The sequence below is a fragment of the Calypte anna genome, chromosome 10 (genome assembly GCF_003957555.1).
Source record: "Calypte anna isolate BGI_N300 chromosome 10, bCalAnn1_v1.p, whole genome shotgun sequence".
Taxonomy (NCBI): Eukaryota; Metazoa; Chordata; class Aves; order Apodiformes; family Trochilidae; genus Calypte; species Calypte anna.
Genome location: NC_044256.1, coordinates 13,241,902 through 13,269,674, shown reverse-complemented (window position 1 = coordinate 13,269,674; position 27,773 = coordinate 13,241,902). Strand labels below are relative to the sequence as shown.

General features: G+C 39.8%; 1 protein-coding gene across 1 annotated transcript in view; it reads left to right on the top strand.

The window, feature by feature from the left end:
* Window positions 1–27,773, top strand: part of ARNT2 (aryl hydrocarbon receptor nuclear translocator 2) — a 94,904-nt gene that overhangs the window by 24,081 nt on the left and 43,050 nt on the right. The window contains exons 3-5 of the mRNA XM_030456892.1: window positions 4,204–4,251; window positions 9,574–9,787; window positions 11,917–12,130. Coding sequence (XP_030312752.1) covers window positions 4,204–4,251; window positions 9,574–9,787; window positions 11,917–12,130 — 476 coding nt within the window. The remainder of the gene's footprint in view (window positions 1–4,203; window positions 4,252–9,573; window positions 9,788–11,916; window positions 12,131–27,773) is intronic.

Sequence of the window (27,773 nt, the reverse complement as noted above, 5' to 3'; positions counted from 1 at the left end):
CGAAAAAGAAAACAAAGCATTAACATATTTTCATTGCTACATAACATACTTAACCTTTTGTACTTTTTGAGTTGCAGGATGGTTGATCATAAACCGTGTCAACAGCAAATATTAGTTTGCAAATTACTGTTACCAAAGTTTGATGCTGCTGACTGAAATTCTCTGATTATATTAAATACTGACTTGATATTAATTGAAAGCTCTGCTTCAACTGTTGCATTTTTTAAGTGCCATCATCTGTTTGCAAGGAAGCGGAGTAGGGGGAGGGTGAGAGAAACATAAAATTATTTGAAATGTATTTAATATGCAGATTTAGTCAGTAAGCTAGTATAGATTTGCTGTTATACCCAGATGGTGGTATTTTATTTGTGCACCATAGCTCTAAACTAAAAGCCTTTCTCCAAACCTGAGCTGAGGCTGCATTTTTTTTTTTTTTTTTTTTTTTTTTTTGCCAGTGTGTATATATTCAGACCTTGAGGCAAAGAATGCTTTCTCTGTCTAATGCCTCCTGGCTTCCCTTTGAACAAAGTTGCAACTAACACTTGGTCCTTTCATTGCTGTCCTGGTCCTGTATCTTTGTGCACCTTAATTCTTCTGTATTTTAGAAATGACTACTTTGTGTCAAACATAAAGGAATGTGGCTAGTGAACAGTCATCTTTTCCAGCTTCAGTTATCTCTGAAAATTGTTTCGTTTCTCGTAATTGCTGAGGCAAGCTGGCAGAATAATTGCTATATGGACTTGAATGTAGATCAGTTTAAACTCATTGACTATACAGAAGGTGTTTCTGCAGTGTAGGCATTCAGCTTCATCGACAGCTTGGGAAAAATATTTTTCCTTTCTATAATTTATACCAAATACTCTATGGAAAAAAGTGACAGCCTCATAGTGCAGATGGTAATCCATCACAGTGGTCAGTGACTACCTTAGATCGATGTAACATTGGTTCTTTATTTAAGGCTTTGCTGTATGGGAGGGCATGGGGCTTTTTTATCTTCCTAGGTAATCTGTACTTGGAGATGGAGGGTTGGTAGTTTTTGGGTTTTTTTGTGTGGGTTTACATACATTGTTATTTGTTTATGGTTCAGCCTATAGTCTTGTCTTTCCTCCAAATCAGAGCTGTAAGATATAGGGAGGAAGAGACCACAGCCCACCACCCTCCATCCCTCCCTGGCTGGAACCCCCTGTACTGCACTGAACAAAGGGCTGTAGTACAGATCCCTGCCTGCCTCTCAGCTTCATCTGCTCCTTATCATTCCTGACTGCCCCCTTCCCACGCTGTGGAATCATGGCAAACCATCTTTTGACATTTCTGGGGAGTTTTACATAATCACTGTTTTGTAGTGTTCAGATCCTCTCCCATCTCAATTTCTTAACCTGTGCAGAACCACCTCGTTGGAGGGGTTTTTAGATGAAAATTTTTCTAATTTAAAATAAATACTAAAAAGCCCAACATTTTTGCCACATTATTTATGTATCCACACATCTATTGAGAAAAATATATTCTAATGAATACCTCATATGTCAGTCCTTTTCATGATTGACATGATCAGCATGAAAGAGGCAAACAAGATTTGTGCTGTCTCTTCAAAACAAAAGAGCATAGTGCAGCTCTTTTTTAAAGCCTCTTTTTAATGAGAATTTTAAATGTAGATAAAAGATTCTCTTTCTGAAACTTGTGAAATCATGTCATTATTCTTTTTGCACACTGCTTGTACTGTTTTGCCAGTGTGTAATACATTCTATCAGAACAGAGATCTTGCCTGTCAGGATATGAGGGGTTTGTTGGAATATTACTTTCGTGTGTTCTGCTGAAGGTTACAACTGGTTTCCCATCTTCATTCTGCCTTGCTATAAACCAAGACATGGTGGTTCAGGCAGGACACATCAATGACTTTATACCCAAGACTTCTTTTCAGTTTTGCAAGTGTTTTTTTCATGTTTCACAGTGAAAAGTGAGATTAGGTTATGTATTTATTAAGAAAAATGGAATAGAGGTGCACTTACTGTTACATTTTTACAAGTATTAACTAGAGGGTTCTCTCCATTGTGTTTCAGTTGCCAGTGGAACCAGTGAAGGATACACCTGATGTGATGCTTTTGTGAGGGGTTTCAGGTGAAACCATCCCAGTGCTGGCCTGAGTGTGCCCTCAGTACCTTTGACATTCATATTTTCAGAGTAGGTAGAAACACTGCAATTGTAATAACTCGAAAGTTTGTTCTGGGATGTCACCCGTGGTCACATTATTGTACGTGGGGAAGAAGCAGGTAGGGAAGAGGTTGCCTTTGTCTTGAGTGTTAAATCACTGAGAGTGTTGTGTGTGCAACCCTGGGGATCTGGGGAAGTCCAGGCTGCTGGTGCCAGTGCTGAAGGCCACAATTTTGGGTGACCAGAGGGTGTGGGCTGTGTCCTGGCTTGGCTGCAGCCCCTGGCAGGAGGCAGAGTGCTGGCTGCTGGAGGTCAGCTCTGGTTTGTGCCAGGCAGCTGAGGGGTCGCCAGCTCTGAAACATCATTTGAACAAAATTGGGTGAGCAAAAATATAATTTATAGTGAAATGGTGATTGCATCAAACTTAATCAGATTAAATACATATCTTTTCTGAAGACTCTTTGGGGAAAATGATTTTCTCTCTACTTCCTCCAGAAATGAATAATCACTATCACCATCTGGAAAATATTATTGTGACCTTTCTAATACTGTTCACATTTCCTGTGCTTATTCACTGCTCTTGTCTGGATTGTACATAGATTGCTGTGACTCAAACACATCTTATATAGATCAGTCTGTCTTGGTTATCAGAGTTGGGAATCGAGGCAGTGTTACCTGACTGGCACTCTATGCAGATGTAGTTTAGAGGGCATTTTATATGACTGTTCCCACATTCTGAACATGCAAATCTTAATTTTCCATTGGTAGGGATTCCTCTTAGTACTGAGATACATAGTACTGTCACTTTGCAAGGGTTTTGACTTTAATATGGCTTATATCTGTTGCTAATATGAAGTGTGGTAGAGACATGAAATCTGTAATTGCATGAAGTTTTATTACACTGGACTTTCAGAAAGCTTAGTGTTAAAGAAACCCAACAAAATAGTCTGCAAACCTCCTCCCTATGATAGCAAGCCCTATGTAAACTACAGTTAAGTGACTGATCAAAGTGTATTTTCTTATTAAAATAGAGTAATAAAATAATTGTATGAGGTAATTTTATATCAGCTTGATTCCTAGTCTTAGGTAGTCACCCTATTGGGATGTATATTTGTCCACCTTGTTCTAAAGGTATAAAAATGCTTTAGAAATTGCATAACTTTGTAGCAACTTAATGGGAAGAAGACAATCACAGTGCCTAACACAGGAAACTAATTTAGGTGGCTAATTCAGGAAGTCAATCTTCCTAGTGTCTCTGTGTAAGAAAGAGGTTCCTGCTTTTTGTGGCTCCCTGGAGGAGCCCAACTGGAGAGCTGGGCTTTGGTCCAAGGAATAGCTTCTCTCTTCTGCTGACTTAAGAAGAAAGTGTGGGACAGAAACCAGGTAAGTTAGGTACATAGTAGACCCATAGATCATTTTATCAGTGACCACAGGAGTGGCACAAAGCAGTTGCCATCCATAAACTGGCTGGTATGAGTTGATGATGTAGGGCAAGTCTAAAGAAAGCACCACAGCTACAATCAGTAGTGCTGGTGCAGATAATCTACTTAGGAGGGAAACTGAGAATTTATTCTGCTCTATTTCTAACTTGCTTTCTTTAGAATGGCACAGAAATAGTAGCCTGCTGTTTATTATGTGTACAGCTTAAGAACTTTATTTTCTTTAGCCTGAATTTCAGTCCTGTAACACTGTCCCCACTTTCTGTAATCATCTCCCAGGACTAAGAGATGTTACCTCTGACCAGCTCACAAGAATGGTATTTGCTTAGTATTTCCTTTTCTGTGCTAATTTTAAGAATGCTCATTAACTAGAGAAGAACAGTGTTCTACTATTTATTTTTTTTTACAAAAAACTTGTTTTCTTTGTATTCCTGGCAGCTGATGAGCTACTTTTAGGGGGTCTGGAGGATATGGGCAAGACTGGAATCTTCAGTTGTTAATACCTGTAGTCCAAATATAAATGAAAAAAGTTTGAGAACCACTGGCTTGAATGTTCATGTCACCATTGCCAGCATCATGATTACTGGCAATTAATCGGAAAATCTTGCTTTTACAGAATGGATTTTGATGATGAAGATGGAGAGGGGCCCAGCAAATTTTCAAGGTGAGCATTTACAAAGAGCTGGCCTAATCACTGATTTGTTTCAGTGGAGAAAGACAGCTGTCTCAGTACTGATGTTTTAAAGCCAATATGGGTATGACGGAAGAACTTGCCAATAGCTTGACCTAAATTCTAGTTACTGTTTTTTATCAGCTTCCTCTGCAAATTAGACATCCTGGCAGAAATCTGCCCAATGTAGTTATTGGTTTACAAAGCTGACAGGATGTGTGTTGTAATTTCACTCTGCAGTTATGTGAAATGAGAAAAATAGTGATAAGCTAAATAATTTAGCTTATTATTTCAACTGCTGTCGGTGAACTTTGGTTATTTGACATTGCTGAAGTTGTCTTTCTGTCACTGAAAATTAATTTTATTTTGAATTTGTTTCAGATATAAACTGCTTATTAAGACAATGTGACAGATCACAGAGGTGTGGATTGCTGTTTTTTAAGTTTAAATCTTATTATGTAGTATTAGGTGCAACTGAATTGTAAAAATTGCCAAAATAAATGGTAGTTATTGTGGAACATTCTAGGCTAGAAATAAAAGCAAACATGAGAGCATCATTACCATTTTTTCATTTTTCCTTCTTTTCTGGTCACACTGCATTTTTTCACAAGAAACAAAGCAGCTGCAGTTGAGGGGTAGATACTTTGAGGCCTACCAGTAACTGCTGGTTATCCAAATTTTGATTGTAGCTATACAGTAGCATCCATGTTCCAACACAGCTGTCACTGTAGGGTTTAACAAGATCTTCCTTGCCTGGAAGACAAGTACACTGGAGGTGTGTTGTAAGACCACATCATACCCTACTGGAAAGGACCAGCAGCACCCCTGTTTAGCTGATGTAATTAATGGACAGAAAGGATACTGCAGTTTGTGATGTTTAACTGGTGATCTGAGGAGTAGTCCTAATGTTTGCTAGAAGATGCATCTTAGGGGAACAAGATTTGTGATGATCTCTGCCTGCATAAGCATCAGGGTTTGTAGGCACAGTGGTACACATGGGTTGGTTTGTCTCCATCCTGGCTTCAACCTTCCAAAGGCTGATAGTGGTGAGAGGCAATAATTCCATTATTTTACTCAAGTATGCTGTGCTGGGCTTAGACTCAGTAAATTTTAGATGTCAGATCAAAATCTGGTATTTAAATCTTAAATTCTGTAAGAGTCCCAGATTGTTCTGCCTTTAGGCTGTACAGAAAAACAACGCAGAGATGCTTAGGGCCACATGTAGACATCCTCTTCTAACAGTGCCCTCCTTTTAGGACTTTTCCATTCTCCAAATTGCTCACATCACTGATTCCTAGCTTGTCTTGGTCCAAATTATTTGATTAGCAAAGAACTGCTGTTTAAATGTTTAAGCTAACCCAGCTGGCATTAACTGGAGTGCCTGAAGAAGCGTGCATGCAGAGTGGTCATCTGGGAGACAGAAAGGTATCTAAGGGCAATAATATCTTCAGCCTGGCCAACCAGAGAAGTATGAGCAGACAAGTCCCAGAGTAGCAGGAGCAGAGGGGGTAGTGGTGTTGATATGGTACTGCATGAGAGGTAACACCTTGCTTCTCAAGGGCTTCCAAACCAGCTTAGGTATCTCTGAATGGCATCTCATCATCACATGGATCTACTTCTCACATAACAGCATGTTGCCATTTCTCACTCAATCTTTTTGTTTAAAATTTTTTTGGTTCATCAGTACTCTGGGCAGGGTCAAGTAGGAAGAAAGTGGTATTTTCACTTGACTGTTTTGAAGATACCGGTGTTAAACGCAGCATAGAAAGAAACACAGCTCAAGTCTCACTGAAGCTTTCTCTTCAAAGTTTGAATGAGTCTCACTGGGGAAGGAAAATACGAAGGATGTTGCAGAGGAATTTGCACAGTTGGAGTACTTAAAATTAGTTTTATTACATTTGAGAAGAAAAAAAAAATGTTAATAATTAGGTTTTTGGAAGCGTCATAGGCTCTTATAACAAATTTCATCAGGAAAAGATCCTTCCAATGCAAAATTTCACCTGACTATTCTTGAGCAGTAAAAGTCTTCAGTTCTAGAAAAGCCATTAGCCTTATTTTTGTATTTTTGAAAACCTTTATTTTTGGTTTCAGAACAAGCATTTTGGTCTCTCCAAAATTAAGGTCTCTTTCAAAAAAATGTGTCTTTTTGTAGCTATTCTGGCAAAATCTGATTTCAAAGGATTAGGATGTTTTTAAGAAAGGGAAAGGAGTTAGCAGCATGTCGGTTTTTTAGAAAAATGCACACTGGGATAATCTCAGTGCTTCAGAAGCTTTAATCCCATGAGGCACAAGTCGCATGGATCAGGATTTCTTCCATAAAATTGCTGCACATAGGTGTTCGGGCATCTAACTTGTGATGATTTGAGTAGGAATGGGGTACCTGTTTACTTCTAGATATTTGAGCACATTTTAATTTCACTTCTATTTACCCAGCAGTTCCATTTGACTGACTGACTTCTGCCAGTCTCCCAGCAGACAGTTCAGTGTCTGTACCCTCTAGAGCTTTTTTCTGAAGGCTCGGTATATGATGCATTGCACTCAAGTGTGTGTCTCTGCCCTTCCATGTTATCTGTAGACCATCAGTGCCCTCTGCTGAATGGAGTGAGTTGTGGTTGCAGTCTGGAAAAGATAAAGCTCTTTCCCTTCCAGCACAGCAATGAATATTTTGTGGGCTGCTGTCAATAAAAGCTCAGTGGTGTTTTCTGTAATGGTGCCGGTTCTTAAGTTCTCCCGAGCAATGAGTGTATGTCAAAGTGTTTGCATAAATCCACTGAAATGTGTCTCCGACTTTTAAAAATATACAAATGAAGCTTTTGAATTGGCATGGCTTGGAAGTTTCATCAAACTCCACGTTTTCTTTGCTTAATCATTCTCACGCCCTCTTTTTCTTGCTGTTATTTGTGGTAGTTGGCAGTTGTGAAGCTGTTTGCTTTCTGCTGTGTGTTGACTGTCATTCAGTGCATAACCCTTGTGAGTTTACGTATTTTCTTTTGTTTCTAGGTATGATGGTAATCAAATCTCTGGTGATAAGGAAAAGTTTGCAAGGTAGGCGTGTTCTGTGGAGCTCATCCGCTGAGAGAAAAAGAGGGGGATGGTCGTATCCAAAAACTCAGTAGGTGTGCCTTAGCTTAGAAAGCTGGGTATTTTGTTTCTAGGTGGGAGGATGATCAAAGAACTGCTGACATAGAAAGGATGGCCAGGTAGGAAGAAGGAAATGTGATTTGCCCCCATTTTTATTTTATTTGATGCCATTCTGACTGATAAAAAAGTCAAGAGAGGTGACTGATCCAAAAAAGCATTACCTCACAAATGCTAACACTGGACACAAGCAGGTTTGGATCAGCTCCTGCAGTCCCTGTGAACTTCACTTCCCTCCAAAATTTCCATAAAAAAACAAAGTTAGAAATGACAGAATTAGGACATGATTCTGTATACGTGTTTATGAATGCCAGGGCTCACAGGGCAAACACTTTTAGAAGAGGAGCACAGCCTCTCTTTTTTTTTAAGAATTTAAATTTGAACTAGTTTCAGGAAAGTTTTAGAGTTTGTTTGCTTGAATGTTTTCATGGCCTGTTGATTAACATACTGTTACGTTCTAGCTTTTATGATCATAAATGAATTGGACTGTTGGATATGCTTCTCTTTCTTCTCAGGAAGTTTTGCAATCTGTTTACGCTCTATAATGGTTGGTTTTAATGTTCAGGAGTATTAAAATACTTTAGTGACAGACAATGGAATATGTTTTTATAAATGTAAAAGATATCTTGAGTATGTGTGTTGTCTTTTTCTTGAACACAATTGCTTTGAAAATGCTGAACTTAGAGCAAGCTTTTGTGATGGAAAAATATATTTTCTTCCTTTTGTCCATATTTATCTGCATGCACATGGTGTGTCTGGCCCAAACAAGTGGTATTTCTGGAGATAGTGCTTTGTGCATGTAACACCTACACATCCAGGGGCAGCATACACCTCGTAAAGTAGGGTGAGCCCCCATATTGCTACACACAGCATATTACAACTTAGATTCTTTCCTGCCTTTTTAGAAAAGGCTCCATTACTAAAAGTAGCCATGAAGTGTTCCAAGCCTAGCATCTCCTTTCATGATCACTGTTCATAACAGTCAGCCCCAAAGGATGTTGGAGTTTCTTCTGATGTTGTGTTATTGTGCCTGTCAATGCTGGTGGACTCTCCAAGTGATCACCTCTCACATCTTGTTGGATCAGCCAGCAGTCCCACAAGAAAATGCCATGCACAGTTCATTGAAATCAGTGGAAGATGAAGCATCGTGTATCTGTCATGTACTTGTATTTAGCTGCCACCTGACAGGTACAGTATGGAAAAAATAATTGCTAGGCACTGAACTATTATTTTTGGTCCATTTGGACAATCTAAGCTTTATATAGTGGTGTAATTCCTTAGTAGTGATCAAGCAATGTTGATTTACAGTATGGGAAAACTGAACTACGGGGTATTAAATTCTAAAATATTTTGGTGAGTGTTCATTTTGAGAATTCTGAAATTTGACTCACTACCTCATTCATATGTTTGCTATAAAGAACAAGAACACTGGAGCTTGACTCAAAGTGGAGCAGCATCATGTACTGTCATTGTTATTTCCCTGCTGTACTAGATTGTTCTCAAACATAAATTCTGATCTGTCTAATGAGCCAGATGTTTATTTGCTGTCTTTTGTACTCATTTTACTTATTTACTGGGGTTTTGTATGTACTGTTACACCATATATGGTTCTAGTCCTGCAGCCTGTAGGCATGTAGTGTCTCCCTGCAGGGATGTGGGATGTTCCACGCAGCATTACAGGACTGGAGATCTATGCTGTCATTGACTGGGCTTTTTTTTTAAGTCATCAATGTTGCTTACTGCTGACCTGATCCAGCTGTTAGTGAGAGATTTTCTCTAAAAGAGGCCTTTTATAAGCAGATCCAACACCTTGAGCAAGGACTGGAAGGTATGAGATGCATCTGGAGCTGGCAGTTGTCTGCTCCTCACATCATTCTACTTTATTGTTTTGTCCCTAAACCAAAGGAGATTAAACTGGTTAAGAGATTCAGGCCAGAAGCCAATAGCTAGAAATACAGATGCTTTTCACAGCTATGGGCAAATCATTTTTTGCCTTTGGTGGCCTGGATTTTCTGTCTATAAGCTGAGGGATAATAGTGCTTGGTGAAGCAGTTTGCTCTCCTGCAGTGAAAACAGCAAAAGAAGTGGTCAGAATTGTGATTTGTTTCCTCCGACCGGCATACTTACACTAATCATGCCTGATTTTCTGTTGGTTTGGTGTTTCTTTTAAATGTTCAGGGAGAATCACAGTGAAATTGAGAGGCGCAGGAGAAATAAGATGACCCAGTACATCACTGAGCTGTCCGATATGGTGCCCACTTGTAGCGCCTTGGCTCGTAAGCCTGACAAGCTGACAATTCTTCGGATGGCTGTTTCACACATGAAGTCCATGAGGGGCACTGGAAATAAATCTACTGATGGAGCTTACAAGCCTTCATTTCTTACAGAACAGGTAGATTTTTTGCAAATGTCTGTTTTCTCTGGTTTGTGGTCTTAAGTTATGTGGGGAAATGCTGAGAGAGGAGGAGGAGGGTCTCGGCTTGATCCTTTGCTCTTGCTTGCTAGCTGGGACAAGTTATATATCCAAGATGTGGATAGACAACGTTATGTGACAGGCTGGACTTGATCTTAACTGTGTGACAAATGCCTCTCCCTGAAGCAGAAAAATGGGCATTCTTATTACTGAGGTCTGTCCATCTGAAAAGCAAGTCACTTGCCAACTCTCAGCCTTGGAAAGGAATTTCCGCCTCTAAAACTGAGCTCTACTGTCTTGACAAAGATTCTTTAAAATAGGTAAAATGAATGTGGGAAAACCTTCCTCTCCTGCCTGGATTTACAGGAAGGTTAAAAACATTGATACTAAACAATGCCTAGGTTCCCAGAAGCTGAACTGGGCAGAGGTTAATCCTGTCTGTACTGACTGGAATCCTTTGGTTATATTTTTGATGGAAGAAGGAAGATGCACCCAGTGCTTGAAGGAAAACTGTGTTTAACTGAGCGGACTGGAAAGTCCTCTTACCTTTGTTTTTGAAGTCCTGTGGGTGTAATGTGCATTTTTGTGGTCTGAACAATTTAAGCACTGACATATGAAAGTTATAGCTAGGAGCAATACTTCTTTCTATTAGAGAAGCAGCAGCTGCTGCTGACTTCTCAGTGTTCACATCTCTTATTCAGGCTTTCCTGAAATGTGTCTCTGGAGGGACTCTGCCATTCATCTGGTTGTTAGTAGGGCACCATTGTCACTTCTTATTGCAACTTTTTGGATTTTTTGAACCTTGCAGAATGACAATCTTCACTATTAATAATGTATGCATAACAGGGCTCATTATCCTCTGCATAGAGCAGCTGGCTGTGCAATGAGAATTTTTTTATTTAGTAAGCGGTTTAGAATTGATGTACTTGCTCTACAATGAAGTGGCAGAAGTTGACAGTCTATTAGGAGTTTCTTTAGATGACATTCCCATGTTAGTAGAATTTACAATTCTGTGATTCTCACCATACCAGCTAATATCTGGCCACTTGCACAGTAGTTGTGCTGAGCTGTCTAACCTGTAATGGGACTTAGTTTGTCCAAAGCTCTCTGAGTTCCACATGCAGTCTCCTAAGAGGGTCCAGTGATCACAGGACCTTGTTTCCCAGGAACTGGGGTGGTTGTTGTCATCCTTTCCTGTGAGAGGTTTTTCAGACTCTGTTAAGCAAAGGCAGACTTTCTGTGTGATGCATCAAAAAGGTGTTTCCATGTGCAAGTTGAGTTATTTGATGTCTAGATCCATCATTTGAAAATGAGGGACAGTAAGACCTTTCTTTAAAGGCCTGTGGTCCCCCTTCCAGTCCCCAGGTAGGGTTGGGCTCTGGGTGCTGTGTCTCAGGAGGATGTTGGGGTGCTTGAGGACAGAAGTACTCAGGATGCTGAGCAGGAGACCATGTAAAGGAAAGGCCAAAGACAGGTGTGTTCTGGACTCTTTGGGTCTCTGAGTCTTCATATTCACAGGCTGGAAATGGAAAACAAGAAGTGATACAATCTTCTTGTGTAGAAGCTCAGGCCCCCTAATGGGGAGGGAGGTAGGGGATTCCTGTCCCTGTTCCCATTTCATTTTCTGCCTTTCATCCAGTGACTGTTTAATTTACAAATAGTGCTCATCCTAAGGGAAAAAAGTGAAAAAAACCACAGTCCAGAAATACGTGTTGGTTTCTTTCCAATTAAATTATTCAAGATGTTTAATTAAGAGATGAGTTTGGCATATGAGTTATAGCTGTTCATTTTCTCTGTTTGTACTCTTAAGTAACTTTTTTTTTAATGTTAGATGCCTATCATAAAAATTGAATGAGTTTTAGTTACTTAATTTTCCTCAAGTTCATTGAGATCACCAGATGAAAGGCAGTAAAGGAAAGCAAAGTTTGGTTTGCTATTAAGATGAGCAATTTATGGCTTGCTGCAAGTTTAATTGTGTTGTTGTATCAGTACTACAGTGAAAATTTCTGCTTAGGTTGTGATCAGCTGCTAAGATCACAAGAAAACATTATTCTTTGGCAGTGACAGATGTCTTTTCTTGCATTCTAATAAAATCCTTTCTTTGGAAGGAACTGAAACATCTTATCCTGGAGGCTGCAGATGGGTTCCTGTTTGTAGTTGCTGCTGAGACGGGAAGAGTGATCTACGTATCAGATTCTGTGACTCCTGTGCTGAACCAGCCCCAGTCTGAGTGGTTTGGCAGCACTTTGTATGAACAGGTTCATCCAGATGATGTGGAAAAGCTGCGAGAGCAACTATGTACATCTGAAAACTCTATGACAGGTCAGATATATCTGATAGATGGTTGTGTGTGTTATAGATCCCTGCAGAGTTTTTCTGACGTTCAAAATGCATGGTTTAAAAGTCTGGTAAAAAAGAAATTCAGCAAGATTGAACTGCCTTTTTCTTGCAGGCAGTGCAGTAATACAAATCTTGTTCTGTGTAACTATGTTTGCTTCCTTTTTGCTTGACTTCAGGCAAACCACCATGTAGCTCTACATTGGAACTTCTGGCTTGAGTAGATTTGGAATCTGTATTGTTTTCAGACTTGTTCTGGAAATGTAGATTGTTTTCCTTTCAACCTCAGTGAACTTGTGACTTCTTCCCCAATATGTATTTCTTCAGGGTGATGTTTATCTTGAAGGCAAAAATCGTGCTTTAGACTTTTCCATTTCCATTAAAGTTCCTTGTGGTTTGCTAACAGGGATCCTGGGGAAAAAATCCGGTGTTTGGCAGCTGAAAATGTAGTGGTTTTTGAATTAAATGCTTGCTCCTGTAGAAGTGGTGTAAATTAGTTCTAAGCTGACTACCTATCGTTTTGCACATAAAACTAAACTGTATCTTCAGTATAACTCTGGCTCTTACAGATATTCATGCTCAAGGCTGCCAATAGGAAACTACCCTTGTCTTTAATAGGTTATATGTATGTTGGAGCTATGAGGATTAGCTAAATCCTGTCTTAACTTAAACTTGGAAAGGGAAACAGGGAAACAGGGAAACTTCTCTTTTTATTCTCCCATATAGTATGCTCAAAGGAAAAAAGCTAGGGGAAAATATTTATAACCAAATCCTAATCCATGCAAAAATCACATAATTTAGTAATACAGAATTTTGACCTGGTTTGCTGGAAGTTCTGTTGTGTTTCATAACTCAAAGGACAGTGATCCAGTTTTGAGTGAACCAGCACGCTGTTTACAGCTTCCATGTCAAAACAGTGCCAAATTCATGATTTCCTGTGGTTTGAATGTGATGTGGTTTTGGCAGAGCTCTCTTGTATTGAAATTAGAAACTCAAAGCAAAATTCTGTGGTAAAAATCCAGATGGATCAAAACCAAGTGAACAGTTAGGGGAACCTGTGCAGAACAAAACAGCTGAGTATCAAACCCTGAGACTTGCAAAAGAGAATCTCTGGTTTTATTATGTAGCATGCAATACATTTCAGTGTGTACCACCTTCCTCCGAGAAGCAATTGCTCCAGAGCCTCAGTGAACGGTCATGTTTGACTTCCACAAGTGCTCAGATGTGGGGCTTAACCTGCTCAATCTAGAGCTGGACAAACTCAGAGCACTACTGAAAACCCACTCTGTATTTTTTCCAGTTATAACTGTGTGCTTTTCTTTCATCTGAATTCATCTGCAGCCAGTGGGAAGAGAAGTTCAAATTACAGTATTAATAGGGCTAAACCTTTTTCCTGCCTGAGTCTTTTGGAGTTTTCAGATTGATACAGAAGGCTTGTAAATGTGCTGTGCGTGGACAGCTGAACATATTCCCAGTGTGAGGAAATCATCAGCCTGTTTAGAGCCCAGGGTAGTCTGCTTAGCTACAGCCACAGCTCACATGCAATAAACACCATCATCAGTCTGCCTCTGAATCAAGGATGGACATGTAGTTGTGTGTACATCACCTCTCTTAAGACTATCATAGAAAAGACTTTTTAAAGATGTTTGCTGCATTTTAATAGCTGCTTTGTAACAGGTAAGAACAAAACAAAGTGTTGCAGTGAAGAGAAATAATGGGTGTGTTACTGACATTTTAACTAAGTAGGCAAATGCACTTACTTTAAGACAGTGTTTATCAAATCATTTGGGCAATGCCCAAGTCTTTCTTGGCTTTCCAGAGTTATTTTTCATGCAGAACAAAGGGCAATGCAGAGCTTGAAAGACATGCAAACTGCAAACCAGCCAGCTGCATTTGACATTTTCCCTGCTCTAAGTGAAGTTCACTGCAAGTAATAGAAAAAGTATCATTTTCTAGTGATGTCTGGCTGTTGAGCACAGGATCTGCTTAGGGAAAAGAGGAGACTGACAGGTGAAAGTGTAATGGTACATTTTGATTTTTAATTTTGCTCTCTTCCTCATCTTCTCAGGGTCCATTACCTCAACCCTGTAATCTCCTCCTTCAAACAGGGAAACAATGACAGCATCTTGACAAAGGAGAAACTTCACTTGCCTTGCATCACATCAGAGCAAAGTCCTTTGGTGTTTGGTTTTTTGTCCTGTTACAAACACTGCACATTAGTGCAGCATTGCTGGGGTTTTCCTGGCACCTCTTAGCCATCTGACTTGCCCAGAGAAGCTGCTTCAGACCGTGAGGAGTTGGGAGGCTGCCACTGCCAAAGGGGAGCGACAGAGAACGAGTCAGTGGAGAAAGCAGGCTCTGGCTCACATTTCTGTCCCCAGGAATAAGGCTGGGATTGGGACTGTGGTTGTGTGAGCGTTTCTTTGGCAGGCACAGCAGCTTATGCAATCCTCACCTCATCTCACCCTCTCCTCCTTTGGCATTTGTGTGGTACCAGGATGAGTCACATCAGTGGGACTCACCCAGCCAAGCTAAGCTAAGCAAAAAACCCCTGATTTTGGTAGAGACAGCTCTTATCATAGGGTTGCTGGAACTCCTAACACCAAGGAGGAGTGGGGAGTGAATAGTTAAGGGTAAGGAGAGAACAGGACTCCAGGAGCAGTAAAAGCCTCTGCCAAATTGAAATGGCTGTTGAAGTATGGCCTAAACTGTGTAGTGTGTTTGGGGAGTTCTTTGCTTGCTCTATTTTTAACTCACAGGATATGGGGAAGGATGGATAATAGTTTCTATTCCATTTTATGCCCTTGGAGATTTTATTCCCTGGAAATGGAACAATTGTCTGCTTATTTGTTGTACATTAATTGCTAGCATATTGTAGCAACAGGAAAGCTGAACTGTGAAATACATATGTACAGTTTGAAATGGTCTAGAAAAGACAGCAGCTGGAACTTGAAGATAGCAGCAAACAGGGCTCCCAATAAATCTTTACATGCATCATGAGCATGATTAATCAGAATGGGGCAAATATTCAGAGTAATATTTTTTTCCTCTGTTCTTGGAAATCTGCAAATGGGAAAGCATCACTTCACATATGAATGAAGATCAGATCCCACAGATCCATTAGCAAAGACCTCTTTGCCCTTAGGAGGCACTGATGAAACTTGATGGATGTTGGGTTCAGGTGCAGGTTCAGGGTTGGGAGCTGTGAAGCTCTGAATACCACACAACACGGTGGAATTCTGCTTGCAAGCAAGAGCCTCTTGCTGCAGGCAAGAGCAAATAAACAGCTCAGACAGCAGTTCTTGGTGCAGTGAACAGACAGAACTTAGATGTCAGTTCAAAGAAAACATCTTTTGAGGAATACCTCTGCTACATTTACTCTCCAAAAGGTGACAGAATAAATATTGTAGTAGACTGTCCTTCTGTTGAAATACAGTGTTCCAGAACATTTTGCTAGGCTTATTTCTACCAATCTAATTCTCCATAAGCAGTTAATGAAAGAGCAGAATGAAGCATAGAGGCACCTCTGTATGATTCGCTGGAAATACTCCAGCTGATTCCATGATGTGTCTCAGATATGCTTGTCAAAGCCATGAGCTCCATGTTCCTACAGCCAGCATCTCCAGTGGTGCAAATGGGAAACACCCAAGTTTATTATATTCCACTCTGAGCTCCAAGCCCAGCAATCCAGCTATAACCTTTTCCCTTCAGCCTCACTCTCTATCGCTAAGGCGAGGCAGGGAGCAGCCTACGTAAATCCCATTGGTGCCACAAAGCCTCCTGTGGACAGTCAGGATCAGGAGTCCTTGCAAACTGCTTTAGCTGAGTAGTTATGGAGTGCTGAAACTGCAGACCTATGACTGCAAGAAAATGATGAGAACCAGAACCTCTACAGCTATGCTTTTCAAGTGATTTAGAAGTGACTAAGTCAATTTACTTGCTAGCTGAAAAAGATTAATTGAGGTTACTTCTGGACAGAACTTGTGTGCCAAGTGTAATCTTGGCAATGGTATTTTATGGCCATATTTTCTAAGTAGAAAAGAGTAGAAAGTTGTGATGGAAATGGTGACTGACCACAGCAAAAGTTGAGCTGATAGGTATCTTTTAAGAAGAAAGGACCGTTGTGTGACAGTCCACTGTGGTTTCTGAATTACAGAAACATCAGTCTCTGTTATGCAAGCAGAGATTTGGATAGGGGAACCTGTCTGGTAGAACCTTCAAGTAATATGTTGCCTTGAAATGATGGCTTCAGCATATGCAGTTTTCTGTCCAACTGCAAAGCTTTCTGTTACCAAGCACAGTTTGTATACTCAGCCACAAAATCCAGATCCTGTGGATGGAGTCAAACTGTCTGTAAACACGAGGAAAATAGTATTAAACTCAAAAGAGGGTAGTGCCAGAGACCAGTGGAGAAGCAAAGTAAAGCTTTGCACAGCACTGAACAGATGGGAAGTGTTCAACAAACAGTAAATAACCATGTGAAAGGGAAGATTGGGAATTGCCTCTCTCTAGAACACTCTTCCTGAAAATAGGTGCAGGGTTTTTTTGAGCTGTAAGCTGTCTTATTCTCCCATGTCAGGTTTCAAACTTTGATTTCTGCGTGATCTTTCTTAGGAGAAAGGGAATTCTTCTTATCCACAAAGCCAGCCAGTGAATGCAAATGTGTCTCTTACTCATGTTCACTGTTTTGAACTCTGACTTCAGTGCATTATTAAGGAGAGACTCCGGCTGATAAGGAGACAAACTGGATGAGACTCCTGTTTGACTTTATGAGCAAAAATCTCTGGAGAAATTTGAAGACTAACTTGGGGCATGCCCAAAAATTCAACTCTGGCAAATATAATTCTGTTTATGTTTTAAATGTCGTCATCAGGAACAGTAAAATTTATGTCTAATAAAAAAGTAATATATTGTCAAAATCTTTAATTAATGGGATGGCTTCTGCACTATATTAGCAAACCAGGAAGCTTCTCATCCAGTTAAAAATTGGATGATTTGAAATAAGGATAAAAAAGTCTATTTTAGGTTCTGATGCCAAAAACTTTATATCAAAAAAATACATTATCAGGTGTTCTGTCTTCCCCTTTGTAGAAACTGAGATGCTTTCTATTCTGTCCTTGAAAAAAAACACCAAAAACAACCCCATAATTTTTCTTTAAAGAAGTGTGTCCTATCTGAGACAGTTTACAAAACTAAGAGCTGTAGTAAACTTCCTTTGGGACTTTGTCCTCTACCCTTTGGTTCTGAAGAGTACATATAGCAGAGGTCTATGCACTGGGAAGGTGCTTTGCCTGTGAAGGGCTGTTTCAACTGACAGCATTTGCTTTCTTTAATTTTGTTTACTTCTGTCTGTGAACTCTTTTAAGTACATGAACCCTAAAGAACCATCTGTCTCTGAAACGTGCCCAGCCCAGCAGCTTAGGAAGTCAGAGTAAAGAGAATTAAAACCAGATCTCAATATTTTAAATTTTAGCACCTTATCACAAGATGACTGACCTACAAGACCATAAGCCTCTGGGCAGTTAGGGAATGAGTTCTGTAATTTTTTGTTTACAGAGTGCCTTTTACCCCAGGATAAAACTGTGGTTCATCACCAGCTGTTTTCATTGAATGTCCATGAAATGAACCATTTTATAGGGTGAAATCAAGCAGGGATCCAGTAAACAACAGAGAACAAGGTGGGTAGGATAGGGAGGAGAGAAAGTTTCCATATACTTGATGGTGTCCTGAAATCTTTTATATCTCTACAGGACTGTCTGAAACTTGACTCTTAATATTTTATGGGATTTTCCAACCACACACATACACCCACACACACCCCACTTAGGAGGGTGGAGGCTGCAGAGAGCTGTGCCAGTATTATTGCACCTGCAATGGAAGAGGAGAGGAAGATTTTTGAAAACAGGAGTTTCAGCACTGAGATTGTCACATCTTTTCCAGCATATAAACTCTTGAAACATCCTGCCATGTATAGAGTATATACGAGTGATTCATGAGAACAGAGTATTTCAGGTTTCAGTCTGGTTTTACTGTAGGATAAACCAATTTTGGCAAGGTATCTTTTCCTATTTTGAATGTGAAGAGGTACTTGGCTCATTTGGCTCACCCTACCAAACCACCATGTGATACCTGTTTTTCAGCAAAGTTATGTGGTCCCACCGGCATTGCGGAGAGTGAAGAGGGTGCTTCAGATGTGAGACTTTCCATACACACCAGCCTGTTGCCATGCTGTTGTTCCAAAGAAAAAATTCCTGCTCACACTGTTGTGGACTCTTTGTTCTCATAACAGGAAGGCTGCAGGGCCAGCCAGACTATAGACTCAGTCTGTGGCAAGTATAGGAATTTGTATGGTTTCAGCTTTAGTCTGTTTGGCTGGTGGGTCTTCTACATGTAGGATGGAGGAAATTATGTTCTACTGCTTCCCCCATCTCCATTCTGTTTGCAAGCAAATGAATTTGAGAAGTAGATGCTTGGGAGTAGGAAGGAAGGGAGCTGTGCCTCTTGGTATCTCCATCTTGCCTGTCCTGCTGGGATGCACTTAGGAGTGATGCCCAAAGCCTTTTTGTGTTCAGGTTCTCTGGGCTGATCAAGCACAGTTTACTAGATCTGGGACAAAATAAGAAAGTGAGTGAGTGAGGGCCATCCCAGCCTGTCAATGTACTGGCCTCTAGAAGGCAGACAGGGAAAGTTTTAAATATTCTGTGCATTAAATTAGACATAGGGGACTTAATATTTCCTTTGCAAGTGGGTTGCCCTGTTGTGCAGTCGAAGTGAATGAAACAAATGGTTCATTCATTGGTGGCTGTGTGACCTGTGACTGTGGTCCCATGATCTTACAAGGGTAGTATGAAAGGTGGAATTTGGCTTTCTGTGCTATTAATGTGAGAAAGAGGACTGCAGTGCCTTAGAGGGACATTCCTACCCTTTGACACACTAGACAATACCACAGAAGTAAGAAAAACTCAGTCAGCTCTCAAAAAATGGGTACTTTCAGATGATCATATTTTAAATGTATGGTACATTTAATATTTCTAACTTATTCCAAGAGAATTTTGTTTTGCTTTGGTCTCTAGGGCTTTTTCTGCAGGGAAAAAAAGATCCCACGTATCAGGGTAAGCCAACTATGTATAAAACAGTTCATAAAGCAGCCTACACAAACACAGTGACCCAGTGGTCTCCCTGCTGCTGAGACACCCCGTCTGGGGGGGGGGGATAGTACTGGAAAGAAAACTAGTGATGATAAGTTGCATTTTTTAAAATTACTTTGCTAATTATAATGGTGGTTTATAGAGGTCAGTACATTATTTTACCAAAATAAGGAAGCAGCTTTAGCCTGGTACTCCAAGACACACTTATTACACATGATTAGCATTAGGGAAGGCTTTTAGGGTGTATTTTCAGGTGCTAGGGTATGCATGTGCAAGTGGATTTTGTGGTTGTTATTTCTTTTCAGTCTTCATCACCTGGAAACTGTCATGCACTTAGGTCTGTTATCACAGATGTTTGACTGGATCATTTTCAATTGCTGGGCTCCAAGGGTGGTGGGTTTTTTTAAGGTTCAATATTGATTCAACCTCCTCTGTTTTGTTAAAAATGGTGAAATGTAGAGGGTTAGTGATTACCCTCCCTTTAAAAAAAAATACTAGTGATTCACAAATACTTAACCAACTTCTTTGGTTAACACATTGCCAATAAAGCAGTCTGAGCATCTCTCAGAGCCTTTTGTCACTGGTCCTGTTTGCAATCCTCTGTAAATCTCAGGTGCTTCACTGCTTCAGTGGGACCAACACAGATGCTGGGAGGGTGCAGTATTAGCCTTAACATCTACCCTGTGGAGAAGTAGCTTTTTCTTTAGCCTAATTTAAATGTTGTGTTGTCTCTATGAAGTTAATAGAATGCATGAAAATATTTTATTATTACATGATGAGCTGAGCAACAGACTGGGGAGGCAGTGGGAGGGCAATAGTCCACCCCAACTATCTGTCTGCTTCAAAAGAGGAATAACTGACTTAGCCCATGCTGTTAGCATTTCTTTCTTCTTAGCAAAAGCTCTCCTTTTTCATAGTAGTAAGACAGCAGAGGCAGGACTTTCCCTGGGCTCTCACCAGCTCACAAGGGCCATGACACCTACTTGCTCGTCACTGGTAGCTTGCAAAGACCTGTGTGGAGGGAAATGCCTCCCAGCAGCACAGAACCAGAGTGGTAAACATGGCTCACTGTCTGTTTTCTGTGATTTGCTCTGTTTTGTCATAGTGTCTTAGATCTGAACTTACACCATCAGACATTCTTCTTTCTGTTTTCAAAGTATAGACACTTTTGCATCTAATGTATAAGTGTCATGAGTCTTCACAAAGAGAATTAAAACCTATAATGTTGTCTTGCCCCCCACACCATATTTAAATGAGCTAAAGGAGTAGCCTATAAAAAGAGCCAGACAGCATCCTTGAGTCTTCTGTACTCCTCTCCTCCCTCTCTCCTTTCATGCTTAGATTTAATTCTGTCCCCAGCAAAATGTCTCACAAAATCATCTCACAGTCATTATTTATTTTCTCTAGTGAACTATTACATGGTACATGGAACAGACCACAGCCAAATTTCAGAACCAGATGATACTACTATTTACTAACAAGTAGTATATCCCAGTTTGATAATGAAGTACAAGTAGGATAGAATGCCAGGAACTGAGGCTTTCTTGGCAGAAAGTTTTTTTAAGTAAAGCTTCCTGCTGAACATTCAAGTGAAACAAATAGATTAATTTAAAAGCTACTTGCAGCCTTTAGGTACTGATTTATTATGCAGATGTGAATGGTAAAAGAATAAATTGCATTTTATAGAGTTATTTTTGATAGCTGTCCTGTCATGGGAGTCTCAGCTGATGGTGCTTTGGAGTAACTGTTTCTTGCATTTTCCATTCTGTTTATAGCTGTAGAAAGTCTGCTCTGCCTTTTGAGGAGCTCTTTGTATCTTGGATCACCAGCAGGCCTTGGTATGATAATTTTCTGCAGCTCAGGCTTTCCCTCAAATTTATCTCATAATTTTAACTGAAGTGCTACCCCAAACTGCCCAGCTCATGGAACCATGAACTTGGTGATATTTATTTGTTCAGAGAGTGAGCCTGAAAGTACCTACAGAGATCAGAACGTGGTTGTGTTGAGACATATAAATCTATAGCAAAGTAAATCTTCTGGTGATAAAGTTCAAATGGATAGGGCAAGGATGAAAAAAAGAGGGATCATCACCACTTTACAGATGAAATAGAGAAAGATGCTATTTTACTTATGTCTAGGGAGAACTGGATGTTTCTTCTAGCTCTTTTATTTACCTTGCTGAATATTTCCCATACATAGAATCACCATTGTTGAGAGTTCAAAATAGGTTTAGTCCTTAAAATTATTTTGATTTTTAAGTTTTTTTAATGTTGTAGCATAACTTTCAACATATGCTTTCAATTATTTGCTTGGTGGTTTTTTGTCCAGTTTTTCTAGGTCCATCAGCGGAGAAACTTCCATGTGATCTGTAACACTATCCCTTCAGATAGTCCCTTAAAATTAACTCAACAGCAAGGCTCAAAAGCCCACATAGTTTCCTTTTTAATTTAATTAAAATGATGCATATTTGTTCAACACTGTGGAGAATTGCATGATGCAGACTGGTTAGTCAAACCTGAAGGCAGGCACAGCAGAGACCTTTTGGCCTCATAAGCTTTTATAAGAACAAGTTGTATTAAGCAAGCAGCTGTGTAACATGAGGGGTTTCTTACTGAAAAACAAGAGGGGGTGAGGAAGCTTTCCAATTTCCCCTTTGTGGGTCAGTGTCTCCAGTTGGTGAGTAGGGGACAGACAGATATTTAAAAATAGCTACATTTCAATTGCATTACTTCTTCTTTTTATTTTTTAACATTGCTTTTGATTGGATCAACTCTTCATTCTATTGTAAGAATGTCATAAATTGACTCTAATGCTTATACAACGCCTTTTGCAATTAGATGATGTAAACCTTAACATATTTAGAGAGGTTCAAATAGTCCCCCTGAGAAGCAAAATGAGTGAGGAAAATGAGCTTTGATGGTTTATATTTATAAGTGGAAAATTATCCATCGTTACAGGATAGGTAGTTCAGGAATTTTTTCATGAGTATAGAGGGACAAGTGAGCAATAGAGAATATGTCCTGGTTTTAAGCAACCTCACGAAAGTGGTGTATTCAATTCAAGTGAAATTTCTTTTCCTTTTTTGGACTAGTTAATTTCAGGTTCTACATTCATGTATCAAGGGATTATCACAGGATATAGAGAAGGATAAATCAGCTGCCCAACCTCTATAGTCTTCTTTTGGAAGCATAATCATGTTTATTTCTCATTTAAGCTGATTATGCCATGATAAGCATTTAATTGTCATGAGATTTTTATGGAGTTTCTGAGAATCACTTTGGATTATATTATTGAGAATTTTCACCTACAGCTGCTGTCTTTAAGGACTTATATTGCTTGTATGAGCTTGGACCATGTTTGTAGCTCCACCTCTGCTTCTGGCTGGTCACTGGCAAGGAAAATCGTTCCTTTGGGCTTCTTTGAGACAGCAGTAAAGTTGTGGATCTCCTCTAGAAGTTGCTTTCATGTCTGCCATGCATATGACATACTTATTTTGTATACTGCTGTGTTTATCAGTGTATTAGTGAGGCTTTGTAATGTACTGGTTTGTGCAGTGGGGTAAGGATATGATGCTGCTTCCTGCTGCACAATAAAAGAGAATAAGCACAGGAGAGAAGTCAAGTCTCAGCTTGTGAGAGCTAAAGCACTCTCACAGCATTTGGGTGGAAGGTACTTTCAGGTTTTGGAGCAAAAGCAACTGCATTTTATCCCTGCCATGCCCTGTGCTTCTTAGTTGATGTGTGTGCAGTGTGATAACAGCTGGGAAGTCCTGTGTGGTCCCCGATTTTGTTCCAGAATAACTGCTTTGCTCTAACATGAGTTTATCAAGAGTAATTTAATATAAATAAACAAGAGTTTCTCTTTGTTTTCTGGAACTTAACTGGTTATCCCAAAGAAGTGAACTGTGTCTTGTGTCTGTGCAAAATGTTGTGAAGTCAATATCCAACCACCACTTCTGTCTTTATGCACATCTTTCCTGTCCTCGGGTAGAGTACCAGTTGCTTTTTGATGCTTCGGTAATGAGTAATAAGGACTTTGCTGTGGTGCCTCCTTAAAAATGATCAATAGTTCATTTGCAATGTTGCACTGCTGTGTGATGGGCTGGCCAGTAGTAGTTTTAATTGAGAACATGCTTTCTTAAGACTTAATGTACTAATACAGAGCTTCACCATAGAATTCCTTTGTTCTCTGACCCTTCAGTTTGAGGGTCAGCTTACACTTGGAGCTGTGTCTGGAAGCATCAGTACCTTGACCATCACTTTGCTTTTCTTATTAATTATTTCCTCTTGTTTTCCTGCATCCCTGTCTTGCTTTTTCCGTTTTGATAGTAAGATAAATATGTTTCTAGTTTTTGTAGGAGTTTTTGGGTCAGTATTCCTGTGTCCTGTTTGTCTTCCCTGAGTAGCCTGTGGAGTATTTTTGATGAGCACAAAGTCATCTTTTGTTACCTTGTCCAAACTAAACTTATCCTTTGTTTTATTTTGCCTGGAAGGAAACATGGGGACAATCCAGTGGTTGAGAATAATTATGAAATATCTAACTTGTTCTTTGTAAGACAAGACAGCATCAACTACAGCACAATGCTTGCTGGGTCATTAAAGGTATTGAGAATAAGATGAGACTTCATAGAATAATTCAGACTGGTTTTCTAACAGGCCCAAGATTCTGTGCAAGACAAGGGTCCATCTACTGATGAGTTAGAGGAAAATGAACAATTGTATCATGTAGTTTGCCAGCATTTGTGTGCATGTGTCCAAAACAAATTTCTGATCTTAGTAAGCAGATGGTGGTAGTCCTTTGCTGCAAAGTGGATGTGAATACTATGTAATTATTTTTAGAGACAGGCATTTCAACTTGCACTGAAATTTTTGCCCAAGAATGCCTTCACATAGCAACTCTTCTTTTTAATTACAAACTGTAGGATTCTTAAGAACTGGAAATCCATCAGAGGAAACATTTGTGTTAGAATTAGGTGTTGAAGCTTACAGAGTTTTTAATCCACCACAAGAAAAACCTCACCAAAAGCCCCACAAAAAAATGAAAAAAGTAACAAAGGGCAGACTGTGTTTGATTACCAGGCTATAAACCTTAGCATGCAGTGCTTAAGTGTGGAGAAACAAGTTTTATAACAGGCTGATGCTATTGTGTAAAGATGGATTTGAGCCAAACTCCCAGATTGAAACCCCATGAACTTCAGTATGCCCAGGCCAATCCTTGGCTTCCCTTCATCTCATACACTGCAAACACAGGAAAGGTATTTGAACATTAGCAGTAGCAATTGCGGATCCCAAAGGGGATGGTTCATGAATAATCTGTTCACTATTTGCACACACAAGGGGCAAATCAGTTCCAATATGAACATTTATCCCCTTGATGATTATGACAATGTTTTTAGAGCATCTTTGAAAGCATGCTTCAGCATAAGGCAAAGGGAATGTTTCTGGCATGTATCCTCAGCACTTGAATTAGTTACTAACCTCTTTAGTGGGAAGAGCTTTAAATGGCTTCTCTAATTTTACCAAAATAATTCATTTCATGCACATTGTCCTCACCTCTGTGGTTCCCTTGACAACCCTTGCCTGTAAGTGACAGCTGGTGTTGGATTCCTGGGCTGCATGGTAGATTCCTGCTCAGAGGACAACTGGTTTATTTCAGCCTTAAGCTATACTGCCTTCTGAGGTGGGAAAGTAGTAGGTAGATTTCAGCAAATTATAAATTATACCTGGGTCAACCAGAGGGATTTATGTGCTGCTTTTAATAAGTATTGAGGTCACTTATTTGCTTTCCAGTTTGCAGCAGAGTAAACTCTGGTTTCCTCTGAGTTATGCAGCTGCTGTAAATGGTAATAGGGCAGCAGCATCAGTGACAGCCGTGATGTGATGGAGCCACATGTCTTGCACTTTGTGTATTTGAGAGTTGTGTTTGGAGCTGGAAAGGGGAAAAGTTTAACATGGAAATGAACTACATGCAATTACCAGTTTGTGGGGAAGCTCATGTGGGATCCAGCTGGTGATGGTATTGGATTGTTAAACCATGCTTCTGAAGAAACTAGAAGAAGAAGTAATTAATTTTTTTTAAATGCACATGTGCACTGTTCAGTTAGTGGAAGTTCTTCATAGAATCATAGAATATTTCTTGCTAATAAGAATATAATTGCCAGCTTTTACATCAAATGGACTTTGTGCATGTTTCCTGTGGAGAAACCTAAGTGAGCATTTATCACCAGGTTAGCAGCAGCAGTGTAAAAGATGCAGGAACCCACAGAGAGATGCATATTTTATGGTTCTGTGACAGAGCTATCATCAGAGAGTGCCACCTCTTTGACCTCAGCTGTCGGCATAACTCTGGGTCACGATTTATGCCAGTTTGCTTGACTGCAATGTGGGACCTGCCAAGATCCATCACACGAGCAGCTGCAGAGAACTGTAGATGCTATTAAATCAGGTATAAGATGATTTTGCAGTTCCATGCTGGCAGAAGCATAGTGATATGGGTCCTTTCCCTTAGAGTCAGGTGAGTGGCAAGGAGCCTGGCGAAAAAGGGCTCATCTTGGGAATAGGTAACAGTGTGTTGTCACAGTTGCAGATTGTCACAGCAATAGAAAGTTGTGACAAATACTCTGGTACAAGTCCACAAAAATAAAGTCTAGGTCTCGAAGATGTTTTTTTGATCAGTTAACACAAAAATAGAAAGAGGTAATGCTGTATCCAAGTCTCCATCATTAAACAGGAGAGGTGTCCAAACAGGGAGAGCTCTCAATGGTGTGGCTGCCGTGCTGTGGGCAGAGAAGGGTGCAAGCACTTGGGAGTCCTATGCCATTCCTTTTTGCAAAGCTGGTATTTGCCTCTGCTGCACAGCCTTGGTTGCATATGAATCTCACAGCTGGTTGGTTCCCAGTTTATTCTCCCAGATACTCTCTCCACACCTGGCAGCACCAATATTATCTGTAAAGCTCCAGCAGAGCTATGAGCCCTGGCATGCCGTGTCTTAGGAGATCCAGTGCACTGACAGGCTTGTTTGAGCTAAATTGAAATTTTTGTCCTTAGCCTATTCAACTATAATGCTTCCTCTTTTTAATATAATTTAATTATAAGCTTCTAATAATGTATGAAACACAAACTGCTTGTTCTTTAACAAAATCTGCATGGAACAAGCTGCCAGGATAGCTTTGTTGTAATATCTGTGTACCAAACATTCCTCTGACTCATAGCTCCACATACCCCCTGCAGTGATTTTGTAAGTCAGGGCAAAATTTAGATTACTATGTTTTATCTGGTATGTACTTCTAAGATATTTCCAAACAAAAAGCTAAAATTAAATACTATGACTTTTCTTGTCGGGGGTTCCAGGCATGCCAAAGGAAAATGTGTCAGCAATTTTAGGCTTAGTGACCACGTAATTGTGAAGTATGCTTATTTTTATAGGTGCTCTTGGATGATAAAAACAGAAACATTTCCATTAGCTGTTTGTGTTATGTTTTACTGTCACTGCTTTTTGATTATTAGTGTCAGTCCAAGAATTAGTGTTGAAATGGAAAAAAAAAATTGCACAGAAACTCTTCTTTTGTTTATGTGTATGCCAAAGTTATTGTGTCCAAAGAAAAATATGCTTTTAAAGTTTTATTTGGTTCGCATGCTCGTATGGAGAGCTATTGGGTCCTGAACTCATATTCTGTCTTTATTTGCTTCATCGTGTGTTGCCTTCATCTGAGTCAATTTGCCTCCTGCCTAATGGTATTTTATTTTTCTAAATTGTGTGATTTAGATGGAATGTGGAAATGGACTGTAGCTTTGGATACAGAAAATGAGATAGGGAGACAGACTCTCTGCAGGGAAGAGGAAGCATGTTTGGACCTCAGATCCATCGTACATTACAGGGTTAGTGTAGCTTAACTGGGAAATATGGTGGTATGATTTTCCCCAGCTCACACCTGAGTCATAGATGTATATTAATATGTAGCCCAGCACTCTGAATTGAAGCATCCTTAAAAATTGCTCCCAGGCTTGCTAACTTATTAAGCATCTGAAATATACCTTAGAAAAACACCAGATGATACAGTCTGACCTGTCAGCACAGATGGCTTTCCCCCAGCAGTAGTTAGCTTTACTATACCTTAAGACTGAAATGCAGCTGCCTAGTTTCTTCTCTAAAATACTGATCTTTAAACAGTGTTGTGGTGATTTTATTCCCATTCATGGATTGGGGAAAGTATTTTCAGTTAAAATAATTCTGAAATCAGTGTTTGGCAGTAGGACTAGTTCAGAACTTAAATTGAATAGGTACATTTGAGGAAATCTGATGAGGGAGACTTTGGGTGTATGGTGCCTGAATTCTTTGATTCAGTACAGCAGAGTGTGGTATCTTACAGCACTGTAAACTTGGCTTATTGTATCATGGTAAAGGCTTAGGCTTGTGTGGTTTCAGTTATTCAAAGATACTGTACCTACCTTAAACACAGTTTTGCTTGTGGCCATGCATCC